Source organism: Pangasianodon hypophthalmus, chromosome 25, assembly GCF_027358585.1.
Source record: "Pangasianodon hypophthalmus isolate fPanHyp1 chromosome 25, fPanHyp1.pri, whole genome shotgun sequence".
In the NCBI taxonomy this organism is placed as follows: Eukaryota; Metazoa; Chordata; class Actinopteri; order Siluriformes; family Pangasiidae; genus Pangasianodon; species Pangasianodon hypophthalmus.
The window spans coordinates 8,852,251-8,871,244 of record NC_069734.1 but is presented as its reverse complement, the minus strand read 5'-3'; the positions used below and the strand labels follow the sequence as shown (position 1 = coordinate 8,871,244).

General features: G+C 38.9%; 1 protein-coding gene across 2 annotated transcripts in view; it reads left to right on the top strand.

Moving 5' to 3' along the window:
* Nucleotides 1-18,994, top strand: part of si:ch211-186j3.6 (neural-cadherin) — a 238,787-nt gene that overhangs the window by 85,198 nt on the left and 134,595 nt on the right. For both annotated transcript variants that reach the window (XM_026937517.3, XM_026937518.3), the window contains exons 5-7: nucleotides 74-185; nucleotides 6,986-7,235; nucleotides 14,316-14,458. In XM_026937517.3, the coding sequence (XP_026793318.1) occupies nucleotides 74-185; nucleotides 6,986-7,235; nucleotides 14,316-14,458 (505 nt within the window). The remainder of the gene's footprint in view (nucleotides 1-73; nucleotides 186-6,985; nucleotides 7,236-14,315; nucleotides 14,459-18,994) is intronic.

Below are 18,994 nucleotides of genomic sequence, written 5' to 3'. Positions count from 1 at the left end.
TTTTTTTTCCTGTCTGCTTTCACTCTCCATCATCACCATTTCTATTTCTTTCCCACTTTCCCATGTGCACCAGGTACGTGTCATCATCATGGACGAGAATGACTGTGTTCCAGAGTTCCTGCAGTCCATTTATAGCAAAGAAGGCGTCCCAGAAACAGTAACGACAGCAACGTCTCTGCTTCAAGGTAAGGCTTTATACTCCAGATAATTAATGGAGTTCACTCAGCAGAGCACTAACATAAAGCCCATCAGGATGTGTTTGAGGGTGGAGGTGGTTAGGGCAGAGTGTGTGTGTGTGTGTGTGTGTGTGTGTGTGTTGGGGGGTTCGGCTGATGCACATCATGAGCTGTTGTAACACATACGAATGTTTTTTTCAGTATCCTGACGAGAATAGGTTGGTGAATTTCACATATGCTGACATTTCCTTTACATTTACATTTATGCATGTATCCAAAATGGCTTACAGTTGAAAGAACAAATGAAAACTTTTTTGTTGTTGTTGTTGTTTTTTCTTTTAACAGCTGTAATTCTAATCCTAGATTCACAAGTATAGATCTCACTCATGTCTGAAATAGTGCTCTTCTTCATTTCATATATACAAATAGTAAATTACATAATGGTTATTGTGTACTAGCTAAGCCAAATAGTTTGGGCACTAACCTATTGGGAGTTCATGAGTACAGCTAATATTCTTCACTGTACATTTGATCGAGACTGCAAAATTTCCATAATAGGATCTATAAGGTGAGTATGATGTGATATCAGACAGACAAACAATAACTGCTAGCCAACCGGTCTTTGTAAATTAGATTAAATCACTATGACATGAGGTCATTTCCTCTCACATGCACTCTGCTTAATACTATTCCCAATATTACCTGTGGTAGCTACATTACTGTGTGAATGTGTTTGTGTTTGTGAACTGATCTCCTCATTCTCATTGCTAAATTAATTTATGATTGCTAATTTAATTTCATTTAAGATTTGTAGATCAAGTGGTTCTCAATGTGGACCCAGGGGCCTGTGAAGCACAGGCAGGGGGTTTGTGATATTTTTAATTTCGTTCCAGCAGTGGAAACCCATCATAATCGAAGTTATTATATTTCATACTGAGTTCTTATAATAATTGGCATGTTTTACTGGTCACATAATTGAACGGGTTTAATCCAAACACAATAACACAAAAACAAACAGACCTATAAATAATGTCAGCTTGGACTTAATGTGTCCTCTATGTGGAAAGTTCAGGAATAAAACAATCTATGGCTGTAATAAATAGACAAAAATATTGTGCACTTTTAAATCATGTTTATTACATTAATTTGTACTGAAGGGTTTATTTAAGTTTATTATTATTTTACAGTTATTTTATTAACTAACTTCTCAGTTAAAGTGGTCTCAGCTAGAAAAAAGTTTGAGAACCTCTAGTGTAGGTAACATACAATACCATGTTCAGAACCTCGGTGAAAGACCTGGTTATTGTAATAACATTTTAAAACTGCAAAAAGTCTGATGTGTATGGAGTTACTGTTAAAAATGCATCCCTTCAGCTCTAGTAACTGCTTTATTCTGGTAAGGTGGATGGATCCAGAGTCAATTTTGGGAACTCCGGGGGCTAAGCGACTATATTATTATAATAAATATTATTATGCATTTTGGTGCTACTTATTTCACAGTTTAAGTCTAGGACTGCTCTTAGAAATGAACTGAAACAGGTTACATTCCTGCTTACCAAATTGTATATTTCTAATTACGTTTAATTTAAGGGGTAAGTACTCACCAATCTAGTTGTTTAAAAGTAAGTACTTTTATCCCAATTATTGTCACATAACTATTGTTCTAACGATTTATTAAAACCATTTTCAGCTTTCCTAAATTATCTCGATGTGGTATTATTGATGGCTGAAATGATTAAACTGAATTGGATTTTCATCTTGCTCCTGATGATAGTTATGGTTATCTGAGTCATTAGAAGAACTCTCCCATAACTGAGATATAATTACACGTGCTTGAAAATCGCACACACGCAGACACACACGCAGACACACACACACACACACACACACACACACACACACTTGTTCTTTGTTTGTGAGGTATTTTTAATTGAGTTGTTTGTTATCCATGACCCTAACTTTAACCTCGGTAATATAAAATAAATATTTTGTCTTATTTATTTAATAATTTTTATTTGATTTATTTATTTATTTTTTGAACAATCAGCTACACGTTCTCACAGGGTAAAATCTGCCTATCGTTACAGAGATAATGCACACACGCACGCACTCTATTGTTCACATGCAGGGGTAGAGTTACCTTTTCATTTTATCAATTTTGTAGTTTTCCACTGTTGACATTTCACTTCCTTGTCTGTAAATTGCATGGCGAATCTTGGCATGCATTCATTCAATCTCGCGGTCTTGCAAGTGCACTTATACCACACAGTGGCCTGAGGCAATAAGAATCATAGAAGACCTTGATAGCCTGATGTAAACAGGTATGTGCATGAAACAAGGAGAGAGAACAGCTGCTGGCACATCGCTGTTTGTACATGAGTGAAAGCGAGTGAGGGGGTGGGGAGTGAGTGAGACTGCGAAGTGAAACAAAAGCTGAAGAGACAAAACAAGTGGCAAATTCAGACCCAACAATGTGCAAAGTACTTTCTGCAAACAAACATCAGGTTGAGTGTCTAAAGTTTTTTTTTTTGTGTGACTTGTGGAAAACAAGCTTTTGGCAGACATTTTGGTAGATTAACTAAGAGACTGCTGGCAGATTAAAGAAGGTGAAGCAGAGAAATGTACAGCAGATGTCCTGGCTGTGCTCAGCAGGTGCAGCTGAACCGGTATCTGTGTGCAGGACGAGCAGGCTTCCCGCAGATTATCCACCAAGCTCAAAATATTCCTTACGCTTCGATTAAACATCCTCAGAACAGCAGCTGAAGGTGCAGTTCATTTTCGGACAGTTTATTAGTCAAACATCTGTAATGAATGAGCAGGAAAGCATCTGCAGAAAGGATCTACTCAGAATAATTGAGATGATGAAATATGAATTCCACATATATATAAAACAAAACAAATATTTAAGTATGCAAACTTGCAAATCTCATATTTCAAAGCAAAATTGTTCCTATTTTAATTTCTTACATGCAAGTAATATCTGATTAACCTCCTCTGGGTACTCTTCCTTCTGTACATTTTTGCAGAAATGGCAGTTATTATTCTCAGGGCTGCATCTTGTAGTGATTTATTAAAGAGCAGGCATGAAGATTAGAAAACTGTCTGCAGGATTAGTGCGCTGGGAACGAGAGGACCAGATTGAACCCAGCGAGATGACAAGCATACATTATTGTTTGAGAATTTGGAAAACATTATACAGTCAGAGGAGTCTCTGGTACTCAAGGATTATACCTCCATGTATTCATGGGAGATAATCAAAATGGCTCATCCAGTGATGCACATGACATTGACTTCACTATGTATATACATATTTTTGCTAAGATTCCTTTAACCTCATAGGCAATTGAGGTAGAAGTGCAGTAGAAATCTTGGCTTGGATATATTTTGGATAAATTATATTTACTGGAATTTAGAATTGAGCGCAGTTGCTGTACATCTGCCAGTAATTATTTGGAGACACACTGGGTTGACTGTAATGTGGAGTCATTACTACAGTTACAGTATATGCAGCAGTGAAATAGTTGATGCTGAACATTGATCTCCTCTAGCCCACTTGCTGAAAATCAAGTAACTGATTGTGGATCTCTGTTATGTATTTGCACCTTGAATACATACAATGTGCGCTAAATTTGCAATTCATCCTGATAACATAATCTCTATAAAATTAATGATTCAAGAATATCTCATTTATTTTTCTTTCACTTGAACGCAAATGCACTAATACACTGACACTTTCATAAATGTTAAATGTTCTCCTTACACAAATCTAATATAAGGAATAAAACATGACCAGGTGGTGTGATCCTGCCGTGGAGTTTATTTTCCAGTAACTGTACATCCCAAAGTGTTTCATTCCTGTTATACCACAGCAATTTGCCAGTGCCAGTTGTGCTGTTACATACAATCAATCCACACCTGAAGTGTAGACTTTCAGCTTTAATTCAAGAGGTTTAAGAAAAATATTGCATTAACCATTTAGGAATTACAGACATTTTTTACAGAGTCCCTCCATTTTCACAGGCTCAAAAGTAATTGGACAATTAACTGATAAGCAGTTTCACGGTCAGGTGTGGCCTGTTTCCTCCTTATTTCATGACAAATTAAGGAGATAAAAGGTCTGGAGTTGATTCCAAGTGTGGAATTTGCATGTGGTAGCTGTTCATGGGAACTCTCAATATGTGGTCCAACGAGGTGTCAATGCAAGTGAAAGAGATGATCAATAGGCTGAAAAAAAAACAGACCTATCAGAGAGATAGCAGAAACTTTAGGAGGGCCAAATGAGCAATTTGGTACATTCTTAAGAAAAAAGAATGCACTGGCAAGCATAGCAACACCAAAAGACCTGAAAGGCCATGGCAGACAACTAAAGTGGATGAAGAAAAAAAACAACCTTCACAACATCTAGCCAAGTCAAGAACACTCTAGAGGAGGCAGGTGAATCATTGTCAAAGTCTACAATCAAGAGACGTCTTCATGAATGTAAGTACAGACGGTTTACCTCAAGATACAAACCACTGGTAATACTCAAGAACAGAAAGGCCGGATTAGACTTTGCTAAAAAAAAAAAGAGTGACCAGTTCTAATGCGAGATTAACTTATAGAAGAATGATGGGAAGAGAAGAGTATGGAAAAGGTAAGGAAGGTCTCATGATCCAAAGCAAACCACATCATCTGTCCAACATGATGTGGTGTTATGGCATGGGCATGTATGGCTGTGAATGGAACTGGGCCACTGGTGTTTTTTTGATGATGTGACTGCTGGTAGAAGTAGCAAAAGGGTGAATTCTGAAGTGTATAGAGCTCTACTTTCTGCTCAGATTCAGTCAAATGCTGCAAAACTTATAGGATGGTGCTTCAAACTATAGCTGGATAATGACCCAAAACGTACTGCAAAAGCAACCCACGAGCTTCTTAAAGCAAAGAAATTAAATGTTCTTAAATGTCCAGTGACCTCAACCCAATTGAGCATGCTTTTCACTTACTGAAGACAAAACCTGAGGCAGAAAGACCCACAAACAAGCAGCAACTGAAGGCAGCTGCAGTAAATGCAAAAGGAAGGAACCTCAGCATTTGGTGATGTCCATGGGTTCCAGACCTCAGGCACAAATAATCCTAATATTTATGATTGTTAGTTTGTCCAGTTACTTTTGAGCCTGTGAAAAATATTGCATTGACTGTAATTCCTAAACGGTCAATGCAATATTTTTCTTAAACCTCATGAATTAAAGCTGAAAGTCTACACTTCAATCCCATCTGGATTGCTTCATTTCAAATCCATTGTGGTGGTATACAGAGGCAAAATTACAAAAATTGTGTCGCTGTCCAAATACTTATGGACCTGACTGTATATTTTATTTCAGAGTAACATTTTTATAGTATCTAAAATGTCTTGACACTGATGTGAATCAAGACATTTTTTTAATTTCCTCAGATAGATACAGGTATATGTTGATTTTTCAGAATTGATTGCAGTTGCTGAAGGTCTCCCAGTGTGGATTAATGTTTGTCGAGGAAATAGATGTAAATCTTTAGATGTAAATGCCAAACAGTTGTCCCCTACATATCCTACCCACATGCCAAGAATCTGCATGACTGTGGAATGCTGTCCTGACATGTAACAAGAGACCCTTAAATTCACAATTCTTAGTGACAACATAATCTCTATGAAATGAATGATTGAATAATTTTGAAGTTTGATGTTCATGTTAGGGAAATTGATTGGTGAGCGGAAATTGCGGGTTTTAAATCCCAAGCACAGTGTAATCTTATTCAACCCTGAGGCACAGAATCCCTTATGGACATCAGAATTGCAGATTAAAGCATGTACTACAAGCCAGCTTGATCAACCTACACATTAGAGGGCACACACAGAGATGCTTTGTCAGTTAGTTGATTTGATCACCGAAAGAGACGATGTGTGGTATTTTTGAAACTTAATGTGGTCAGGACAACAGGAGTGGAATGAGGTCTCTTTGAGGTACGAGTAGACTAGTTTTTAATATATGAAATAATAACTTATTGTTGATAGTAATAACTTATTCTTTTGAAAGCTCCTACAGGAACATCAGCCAGATTCTGTTTTTGATCATATTAAATACATGTTATCAAAAAATAAAGTGTTAGCTTGCACTATTCTGCTGGCCACTTTAAACCAACATTTTATGCACATATAGCAGATATTTGGCTTGAATGGTAGATTTCTGCTGAGCCTCAGTGTTTAATGACAGCTGTTAACATCTAACCTTTTATGCCATGAAGTTGTAAATAAAGCACATCTCAGAAGCCCATAATTTATCATCTGAAATTCAGCAAAAAATCTGCAGAATCAGGAAAACTATCCCTAGAATCAAGAAATGTTTACCTCAGTTTTTTTCTTTTTCTTTTTTCTTTCTTTTTTTTTTTTTTCTCAGGGCGTCAACTCACAAAGTGACTGCTGTGTGTGCAGCTTTTCATTCTGAGTAGTACACAAAAAAGGCCCATGGCCTATTTGTGTTCAGCTATACTTGTCGAATGCAATGAAGCTCTCAGCCTGAGACCTTTTGATTGCATGTCAGATTCACTTTGTTATAGGCAAATCTTACTTACGCAGGTGGAAACTGCATATAGCCTATCTATTTTCTCAAGGAAGCTCAAATATATGTTAATCCTGTTAGTCTGTGAGCACAATTTTCTCTTGTTCGCTCTCATCACACTCTACCTCTCTTCTCTTCTATTTCTTCCATTCTCTCACTCTTCTACTTCCTCCTCTCTCTTTCTCGCCTGTCTTTTTTCTCTTTCTCTCTCTTCTTCTATCTCTGTCTCTGCCGTAGTGTCAGCCAGCGACTGTGACTCGGAGCAGAATGCTGACATCACTTACTACACACTGAGCTCTGATTTCATCATCTCCCCCCATGGCACTATCTTCCCGGCAGGCGCTCTGGATTACGAACGCCCCAACCATTTGTATGAGTTTGTGGTAATGGCCGTGGATAAGGGCGAGGTGCCGCGGACAGGCACAGCTACGGTACGCCTGCGTATGGCCAATGTCAACGATGAGCCTCCCGAATTCTCTCAGCCAGTGTAAGTGCAGGTTTCTAAAATTTACTTCTATACTTTCATTTCATTCATTAGAATATATAATCTATTTTCTTGAAGTAAAAGCTTTCATCATTATCACTTAGCTTTACATTTATTTGGAAATTAGTTAAACACACTTTTGATGTTTTCTAACATGCTTTCATAACTTTCATAACGGTATATTACCCACAGTGCACCACAAACATTACATTCCTGCCAATTCCCCAAATCCCTTCCAGGCTCAGCTGCCCAATTCTGAGTATGTGGAGTGCTGCATCATGTCCATAGCTGATTCTATATCTATTTGTCTCCTTTTGCCCATGTGTGTCAGTCTGGGGCTGCAACACTGTGCCAGTGTTGGTAGTTTTGTTGTGATGAGCTTAACTGTTTTTTTGCTATTTTCCCCTTTTTGCTTGGGGATCCTGGGCCCTTGGCTTTGTTAATTGGCCGATTTTCTGGCAGCATGCTCAGTGAAGCAGTGAGGCACTGAGGCAGGTTCAGTGAGCCATGCATTCAACTGACGAGAGCGGAAGGAGCGATGGATCTTTTTTTTTATAATGCATATTTTTGCATGGACTTTACTATGTTTATTATTATTACTGAGACATCTTTCTGTCTCCTGGCACACTTTATGTGCTGTATGTATATGTAGAAATATAAGACATGATGGAGATTGTGCTTACCTAATTTCTTTTCCTCATTCCACTCTGCTATAATAATCATTAGAATAAATTTTGGCATGAGGTGATGGTGGGAATATTGACTTTGTCGTGGCTCTGCTTTCCACCTGATCTGCTGTCCCTAAACACCCATTCTAGTGCATCCAATGCCCATTGATTATCCTCCATCTCGCCTATTAAATAGCCAGGCCTGCTTGTGTCCAGACAGTAATTGAGTAGTTTGTAATGTCTGTCACTGCTGTTTGTTCCAATTCACTGGGCTAATTTGCCGTTACAAGATGCTGGGGCTCCTCCACTAAGAACAAAAATGAGCCTTGTCACTCCAGCAGACACGTATCCACAGTACATCATTACTGGAGCTGCTCGTCTGAGCCGGATGGAAGGGAGACACAAAAAGTGAGAGAAAGAGGCTGAATATTTCTAAAAGAAGAAGATGGGATTTTACAGTGTGTTGACATGTAAGTGAGAGGGGGAGCACAATAATGAGCATAAACACATCAACCTGCAGACTTGTGATTTTTCTTTTTTTTGCAAAAGAAGAAGTAGAAGTGAAGGTAAATATATCATTAGTGACTGGTAATTGTGTGAGTCCAGGTTATTTGGTTGACATCGTATTATTTTGATTTGCTATTCAACAGTTTGCTCTTCAGTGCTGGATAGCCATGCTTTGTGGACTGGATGGGGAAAAAAAAAAAGATAATTCAGATGATGATTGAAATTGAAAGCAACACGTGGAGAAAGCAGATCAGCCCTTGATCCCATACTCATCACGCTTCTTTGGCTTGGATGCCCTTCTGGCATTCTGGCCTTCTGGCATTGCATGGCAATTCCTGTGCAGTTGTCTGGTATTAAATTTCTTGTCATGGCAACAGGCTTAGGTGAGAGACATTTGCGATGTAGAGGCTTTCTATAGTTCAGTGTCAGTAAGGTGTGACAGGATATCACTATGGTCACTTTTGATTGATATGTAGAGAAAGCATCTGAGAACAAGAACTGTGGTATCTCTGAATATACCATATGTGAAAATGTAAAATTAAATAAAACTTTTGAGTGAATGATCTTAGTCCTTTGAGCATGATGATAAATTGCAGGTTGCTCATGTTACCTGTGTGAAGGTTGTTGATGTACACTGATGTGGTGACCCCACAAAGATTAGCCACATCACCTACATGAACGCTTGCCACCTTTCCTGTGTTAGCCATTCATCATGCCCATGTTGCATTGAATGACACTTTCTCTTTACTCTCCTTCTTCTTGTCTCTTAGTCAGGATCTATATGTTTTATAGCTATATTTCTTCTGATTTCCATCATCTCATTGCTCTTATTATGCTTTCATACCTTATCTCTCTCATTCCTCCTTTTAACTGTCTGGTTATATACCAAAGGTTTGTGGACAACTGACCATCACAACTATATATGACCATCACACCTATATTTTTTTTACATCTCATTCCAGATTTAGTCCCTCTTTGCTGTTATAATAACCTCCACTTTTCTGGGAAGGCTTTCCAATAGATTTTGGAGCATGGCTGTGGAGATCTGCCTATTCAGCCATGGGAGCATTACTGAGGTCAGGCACTGATGGTGAGGAGGCCTGGAGTATATTCTGCATCCCAAGGTGTTCAGTGGGGTTGAGGTCAGGTCTCTGTGCAGGCCACTCGAGTTCTTTCACACCAACCTTGGGAAATCATGTCTTCATAGACCTTTCTGTGTGCACAGGGGCATTGTCATGCTGGGGCAGGTTTTGGCCTCTTAGTTCCAGTGAAGGGAAATTGTAAAGCTACAGTATACAAAGACATCCTATATAAGTGTGTGGTTCCAACTTTGTGGCAACAATTTGGGGAAAAACTACATATGGGTGTTGATGGTCAAGTGTCTACAAACCTTTGGCCAAATAATGTTTATTATTCACTTTGCCGGACTGAGATTAATGGTAAAGTTTTGCTTTGAAAATCACTCTTTTGTTGAGTTAGAACTTGGACGTGGATTAAGACATTATGATGCATCCATTGCTAGAGACATCTGTTGATTACTTCAAAACTGGTAAGGAGGTGACAGTGTTACAAGTGATACACGTTTCTTCTAGCTAACTAAAAACAAGTGCAATATGGTTGCAGGAATAACAGACAAACAGAACTAAACAGGAGGGTTTTGGTAAGTGCTAGTACTCAGGAATGCTAGAGCACAAACTGTTACAGTGCAGTCTACAAAATGATACAGTCTCATGAGTCTTGGAGTACTGTTCGCGCAGAATAAGATTATCAAACAGATATTTGTTAAATAATGTTGCAAGATGATGTCTGTAGTAATTATGATCATTATGCATGGAATAAGAGATGTCTGTATAAATCACGGAGATGTGATTGTCTTTGTGATGTTTGTGTGGTCGTACCATTAAAAAAAATTGTATGCATACTGCAAACACCTCACTGTAATACACACTAATTGTTTGGACTTTTATTATAAATGTTTGTTGTGGCCTCTCAAGTTGCACTTGATCATTAGTAGGTTGCATGATCATAACATGTATGTAGGCTATATCTGTTCTCAAGATTCAATAACTTACCTAAAGTCCCAGGAAGCATCACTTTTCTGCCAAGTCCTTTTAAGCATCATCCCTATTTTACTGTTCTGCTTTTTCAAACTTGTACAGTCTGTACAAATTACATGATTTAGATGGGATTAAAATCACAGAGGTACTCCAGTAATAATTACATTACCACACCTCTCTGTGTAAAACTCGCTCAATTTTTAAAGGCATCGAGAAGGCTAATAATAAAAGGGAGTGCATCTGAATTATACTGAGAGTGTTGATGGTTTTTCTGCAGAAACGTTCAAGTGCTGTGTCTTCAGTCAATTTTGGTTTGATAGGAATCTTCAGGGCAAATAAAGCTGGGCAGTTCATTCCACCATAGCAGGACCACAAGCGAACCACATGAGTGAAATCACAAGTGAAATTACAAGTGATGTTCTTAGAACCAACTTGATAGCAGTATTTTCAGGCACTTTGCACTTCTTTGTAAAGACACCACTATCTGCTTTCTGGATGTGTATTCTGCAAAGGACTTGCTTTGCAAAGATGTTACCAATAGTTTTACTTCCAAAAACCTGTAGTCCAATTTAACCTGTAGTGCTTTTTTGTATTCCTGACCTACTAAGTGCAGAACCCACTGGCAGTCCATCACAGCCCCATCTGCACTTGACCTTTATCAGCTATGATGGACTATTACACCCCTCCTCAGATGAAGAAGAAATGCTTTCAGTTCTGTCTAATACAACATGCTTCTCCTTTCTCGATATGTCAATGGTAGAGAAATGAGATCTTTGAGGCTGTATGAGAACAAATAGTGGGCAGGTGAGTGGGGGAGATCTTTGCAGTCAAGTTGTCAATGTCTGTGCTTTCTTTTTCCACGTTTTAACAACTTTGTTCAGAAATGTCTATGCACCTGGGGAGACATTCAGAAGACCATGTGGGCAGATTAAGATATCTCTCTGTGCAGATGTGAAATTCCTGTTTGTCTCATTCACCATTATGTGATGCAGAATTTCTGTGAAAAGGAAGCAAAGGAAGGGCCTAGTGGGAGAATCTTGGTGGGAAACGTATTGTTGTTGGATAGTTTCTTATTGATGATATGATTTACTCCAGTTGTCTAAGCCACACTTACTGCGGCATTTGTGCAGCACTGTGGGATGTCTCACTTTCTCTCGCTCAGCTGAACAACTTCAGAAGATTTTACCAGTTTTTCTAGTGAAAACATTCTTGTTGTTATCTATGTGTACTGCAGCCCGGCTCTTGATGTAGAACAAATTTAAGACCATGAATTTTAGTGGATCAGAGTCTGGGAGTAGGTGCATAGGATTTCATTTCAGAAAACCACTATTATCTGGACAGCGGGATGTTCAATTTTAATTCTTGCCTTATCATTAGTTTGGACAAGAAAGCTACAATAAACCTAGACATTGGTTCAACATGTGGCATGTATAACTGAAGATCACACATCAGCATTACTAAACTGTCAATGCATTGTACTATCAAGTAGCATGTACTGTTTTGTACAGCAGGAGGACACACAGTCCCAGCAGGAAACACATTTACACCCACACTCTTCATAATGTTTTATAATGATGGTCTCCTTGAGTGGTATACAGTATAAGCTGTAATTTAGAGCTTAGGAATAATTACACATAGGCCAATTTGCCCACAGCTCCTCTCTCCTCTTCTGGCAGAATAAATTCCATAATGACATTTACTTAAAGAAAATGAGAAAAGACAGATTTATTCTAAATGAAACTTTTTGACAGCATATTCTGATTTCCACCTCACAGCAACTTCTTGTATATTTTTGTTGCTATGTTCTGGTTCTGTGAATATTGCATATATATATATATATATATATATATATATATATATATATATATATATATATATATATATATATATATATATATATATATATATATACACAGTCAGGTCCATAAATATTGGGACAGTGACACAGTTTTGGTAATTTTGCCTCTGTACACCACCACAGTGGATTTGAAATGAAGCAGTCAAGATGTGACTGAAGCGTAGACTTTCAGCTTTAATTCAAGGGGTTTAACAAAAATATTGCATTAACCGTTTAGGAATTACAGCCATTTTTTTACAGAGTTCCTCCATTTTCACAGGCTCAAAAGTAATGGGACAATTGACTGATAAGCAGTTTCATGGCCAGCTGTGGCCTGTTTCCTCCTTATATCATGATAAATTAAGGAGGTAGAAGGTCTGGAGCTGATTCCAAGTGTTGAATTTGCATTTGGTAGCTGTTCATGGGAACTCTCAATATGCCGTCCAAAGAGGTGTTGATGCAAGTGAAGGAGGCCATCATTAGGCTGAAAAACCAAAACAGACCTATCAGAGAGATAGCAGAAACTTTAGGAGGGCCAAATCAACAATTTGGTGCATTCTCAAAAAGAAGGAATGCACTGGCGAGCTCAGCAACACCAAAAGGCCTGGGAGACCACAGAAAACTACTAAAGTGGATGATTGCAGAATTCTTTTCTTATTGAAGAACAACCCCTTCACAACATGTAGCCAAGTCAGGAACACTCTGGAGAAGGTAGGCCTACCATTGTCAAAGTCTACAATCAAGAGCCACCTTCATGAATGTAAATACAGACGGTTTACCTCAAGATGCAAACCGCTGGTAACACTCAAGAACACAAAGGCCAGATTAGACTTTGCTAAAAAACCTCTAAAAAAAAAGCCTGACCAGTTCTGATGCAAGATTAACTTGTACCAGAATGATGGGAAGAGAAAAGTATGGAGAAGAAAAGGAAGGGCTCATGATCCAAAGCATACCACATCATCCGTCAAACATGTGGAGGAAGTGTTATGGCATGGGCATGTTTGGCTGCCAATGGAACTGGGTCACTGGTGTTTATTGATAATGTGACTGTTGATAGAAGTAGCAGGATAAATTCTGAAGTGTACAGAGCTGTACTTTCTGCTCAGATTCAGTCAAATGCTGCAAAACTGATAGGACAGCGCTTCACAGTACAGATGGATAACAACCCAAAACATACTGTGAAAGCAGCCCAAGAGCTTGGAAGTTAAATGTTCTTAAATGGTCGAGTCAGTCACCTGACCTCAACCCAACTGAGCTGCTTTTCACTTACTGAAGACAAATCTGAAGGCAGAATGACCCACAAACAAGCAGCAACTGAAGATCGCTGCAGTAAAGACCTGGCAAATCATCTCAAGGGAGGAATCTCAGCATTTGGTGATGTCCATGGGGTCCAGACTTCAGGTAGTTATTGACTGCAAAGGATTTACCTCCAAGTAATAAAAATAATCCTAATATTTATGATTATATTAGTTTGTCCCATTACTTTTGAGCCTGTGAAAATGGAGGAACTCTGTAAAAAATGGCTGTAATTCCTAAACGGTTAATGCAATATTTTTGTTAAACCCCTTGAATTAAAGCTGAAAGTCTACGCTTCAGTCACATCTTGACTGCTTCATTTCAAATCCACTGTGGTGGTGTACAGAGGCAAAATTACCAAAACTGTGTCACTGTCCCAATATTTATGGACCTGACTGTATGTATATGTGTGTGTGTGTGTATATGTATGTATGTTTTTTTTTTGTTTGTTTTTTAATTGAGGCACAAACACCTGACAGCTCAACCCATCTCATTCACACTTCCTAGCAAATTCATCTCATCTTTTTGAACTTTAAATAAAGTGTGACATATGGGAAATGCATTCATTATGGTATAATTGAGATAATTATGAGATGCCAGTATTTGTAAAGAGTGGACACAGTACATGGTTTGCTGTTAACGCCCACACTTCGGTTGTTGTTTAATGGAAATAAGAAGTGTTAATATCTGTCTCTGTGTGTTTGTGTGTTCTTTTCAGATATCGTACTTTTGTGTCTGAAGATGCTGGTCCCAACACCTTGGTTGCAACGGTACTGGCTAAAGATCCAGATGGTGACGGAATCATGTACAAAATCTCAGCAGGCAATGAAGAAGGCAATTTTGTCATTGACAGTCAAAAAGGTGAACCATTTCTCCCATGCTACTTTAATTTCCTTTCTTCTCAAATCAACACAGATCAAGCTTATCTTAATAAGAAAACATTTTGGTTTGATTCAGTCTTTAGTTTCTGTATTTTATTCAGTAAGAGGTTTTTCAAGGTAATTTTAATAGACAGTTGTGCAGCTGACTGACCTTGTTTACTAAGGCCAGAAGAAAGAAATACAGTGATGCAGAAATCTCATGTCCTGTCAAGTCCTTCAAGCTTTCTATGTGGCTGGATTGGCATATCTTATTCAAGGCTAATAAGGTTACTCCTTCTGGGGCTGATCTTTTCAGGGCTGGAAATTTATTATATTGAGCACTTTGCCTGAGAAGTGTATGGATTTATGTGTCTGTTAACTATGCCATTTGAAAGTTACCTTTGAATATGTAGAAGTGAGTAACCATTTTCAGACTGTATGAGCACATTTTTATATCTAAGAGTTTGTTTCAAGGGCATCAAGCTTAGATATCTACACTAGAATTATGTATTGGTATTATTTTGGTTGTATTATAAATTAGATACAAAAATTGTGGTCGAAATTCAGTATTGGGCTCAACACACTGACGGACATCATAATGTAATCATTGATCATAAACCAAATTACTAGCAGAGCTCAATAGCAGAATATTTCTGAAGTTGGTAACAGGACTATTGAATAAGGGAAGCTACAAAGCAGAACTATGGGACTAGGGGACCAAAAACATGGAAACCAGTAAAACCTGGGAAATGGTGAATGATGAAAACATTGTGACTGGGTGTGAAAGACACTGAAGAGGGAAAAAGCTATGACCAGCACTGAAGAAGGAACAGAGGCCATGGAAGGAACAGATGTTGTCACCAATAATAAGGAAGTTACAGAGGCTTTGACTGACACTAGGGAAGCAACAGAGGCTGGGACTGACATTGGTGTATGAATAGAGGCTGTGACTGACAGAGGCTTACTGAGACTGTTACCAACACAGGGGCAGGATCAGAAAGGACCTGACACTGATGCAGGTGGAAGTGGCATGAAGTTGACATAGGGAAAGCATCACAGCCATGGACAGAGAATAATGCAGGAGAACTAGGGTCAAGAAATGACACATATTGACACAGAATCAGGTTCTAGGCCAGGCACTGGAGAAGGGTCAGTGACAGCACCTGAGTTAGTCTTAGAATTAGGGGCAGAGTTAGAGGCTAATTCTGATACTGGGAAAGGATCAGAATCAGGGGATGAGTGACAATGGATCTGTGTCAGGGAAAGATGTTGTGACCAATAATAAGGAGTAAGAGAGGGCAAGGAACAGAGTCAATGAGAGAGCTATGAACAGAAGAGGCATATCACAAATACTGAGCTACTATAAGGACAAAGTTAGGAATACAAAAAGAGGCATAAAATGTTGCGACAATAGTCCTGGCATTGCTGGCAATAGGTAGAGTTGCTGGTCCCAAATTATCAAGGGCAGCAGAACCAAGGTAATGCAGGAAAAAAAATCACCTAAGCCATATGCTAATGGAACAAAGAGAAATGTATTATTTATCTAAAAGGGAACTCCACAGTGGTTTCCGCAGCAAGTACAGGTTTGGTCGCACAGGCCAGGTAAGGTGCAGGGATTTAAACAGTAGGCTGGTGACAGAACAGAGCTCTCGAAGGTTGGCAGGTAAGCAAGGGTCTTGAAGGTAGAGACAGCAGAGCAGGGGAAGGAGTCTAGGAGGTTGGTGGTGAGTCTCAGAGGTTGGCAACACAGCAAGTGTCTTGAAGGCAGTGGTATCAGAGCAAGGGTCTCAGAGAAAGTAAAGCAGGGGCCACAGACAGGTTTTTGAGGTTGGCTGTAGAAATTGGTGGCCAGATGACTAAGTAGAGCCAGGGTCTTGGAGATTAGCAACAGAGCAAGTGTTTGGGAGACAGCAGAGCGAGGATCTCTGAGGTTGGAGACAGAGCAAGGGTCTCAGAGATAGGGATAAAAGCTAGAGTTCCAGAAGTTGGCAGCAGAGCAAGAGTTTTGAAATTACTTGCAGATGTGCAAGTGTCTTGGATGTTGGAAGTAGAGCAATGGTCTAGGAAGCAGTGGTTACAGAGCAAGGTTCTGGGTGGTTGCCAGCAGAGCAATGGTCTCGGATGCCACAAAGCAAGAGCCTTTAATAAAACCAAAGGCAAAACCAAATATATTCAGAGTCAAAAGGTAGCACTTCAACAGGCAACAGTAAGAAATCTAATATGATTATTATTACCTAGTTGAGATGATCTAAAATTGTCTGAACATTTCCTAAATAAACCCATTTCATTTTACAAAGCCTACACACACATTCTGCTCTCTAAAGATCAAACTTTCCTTTTATTGCCCCTATCCCATGGTTTGTCAAATTTTAGCCTCTCCTATCATTCTTAAAATCATTCATTAGACTCTCGCTCCTCCATTTCAGGTTTTCAGCAGTCTAAGACACAACTTGTGCACTTGATGCTTGTAGGTAATTTGCCTGTTACTCACAGACAGATATCTTCTTTTTGAGTTAGTGCTGCATTAGAAATTCAAACCGCATAGTCAATAAGATGTTGTATTAAAGGCATAAATACAAAGGACATATCCAGCTGGGTGAAAGATGCATTTACCACTGTTTATGCCAATAATCAGCCAGATCATCTCCAGCACACTGCGCCTGTCAGGATTTTTTATTATTATTATTATTATTTATTTATTTACCTCCTACTTATTTTTATTGTTTTCTGATGTTCTTGGCCCAGCAGACAGAGCAGAGTTAAGAGAGGTTCCATCATCTTAATGCCTGTCCTTCTGAGAATACTTGAATAAATGAAAATGATTGGTAATGTGATGCAGTAGACAGGTGGTTAGCATTGTGTGATCACTAATGAATTGCTTTCAAATTTGTAATTACTGAGGCAACACACAAAACATATAGCAAACAAGATAAGCCAGGTTGTTTGAGTACGGATGCTGAAGGCACAATATCAAATCTCTAATTAAGTTACTGATTAACTAAGCAAATTCCTCAAACTTGGTCTAAGTCATTGTGGTGAGGCAGTTGGGTAAAGAAAGATGTAAAAACTGACTGATGGTTGAAATGACTTTCTACAATTGTTCATTTGGCCTTTTTTATTATTGCTTCTTTGCTCTCTTTTATCATGCCCTGAGTGTATAGTGTTTGGGGTTGAGATGCTGATTGGAGATGATGTGGGATGAGGGCCTGTGGTTGTTTATCCTCTTCTCCTTCATATGAAGGAACTTTTGCTCATCCATCCCCTGGACGAACATCATCTTCATCTTTGATGTATGCTGATATGTGCTGGCTGCCTCATCATTTTGCTTTCTGCTTCATGCAGAGGTCTCACAGACACACACACACACACGCAGAGAGAGAGAGAGAGAGAGAGAGAGAGAGAGAGAAACATGTATCCATCAACACAAGCACTGTGTATCTATCTTAAAGCACAACTGGATTAGAACACTGAAAGACAGAATAGGCTTCCACCAAATAGCAGTCAAATAATGTACTTTTCCTGAAATTAGTTATCTTAGTACCTCTTTACCACTTAGCCAAGGAAAAATCTAGACTGGCAGGTGTACATTCCATGCATATTGGGGCAACTTTAGTGAGGGGAAATAAGTATTCAGACACTTTTTTGTTACTTAATATATTGCCAGTGCAAATATCCATTTCAAATTTATACACATTTTTGACATTGTACTTATAAATATGTACAAAAAAGTATGTATTCAAAGCATAAAATATGTTCAAAAATATTCAGGTACCATAAATTACCAATTGTTGCAAAGTTGTTGTTTTTTCAGCTTTGAGATGTCTATAGTAAGAAGTAAATAGCTTTTTGCCGCATTGCAGTTCAATTTTAGCCCATTCCTCTTGCCAAATCATCTCCACCTTGGTCCAACCTTTACTGCTATAACAGACTCCACTCTTCTGGAAAGGCTTTCCACTAGATTATGGAACATGACAGTGGGGGGTTGTGCCCATTCAACCACAAGTATTAGTGAGGTCAGGGATTGTTGTTGGATGAGAAGGCCTGGTTCGCAGTCAGCATCCCAATTCATCCAAAAGGTATTTAAAGGGGTTGAGGTAATGGTACTGTCCAGGCCACTTGAGTTCTTCCAGACGAACCTTGGCAAAGCATGTGTTTATGTACCTCACTTTGTGCCTGGGGTTTTAGAACAGGTTAAGGCCCCTTAATTCCAGTGAACTGTGGGAACAGTTTAGAGAAGGTCCACTTATGTGTATGATGGTCAGGAGTCCACATACTTTTGGCCATATAATATATACAGTATATATGTAATATCATTGTATGGTGTAGCATTAACGGAACTCGTCAACGGAACTAAGGGCCTGAGCCCAAACCCTGAAAAACTGCCCTGGACCATTATCCCTCCACTGCCAAACTTTACTGTTGGCACTATGCATTCTGGTATGTAGTGTTCTCCTGGCATACACCAAGTGGGGTATTCATTCATCAGATTGCCAGTTAGTGAAGCGTGATTGATCACGTTTTCACTGCTCTGGAGTTA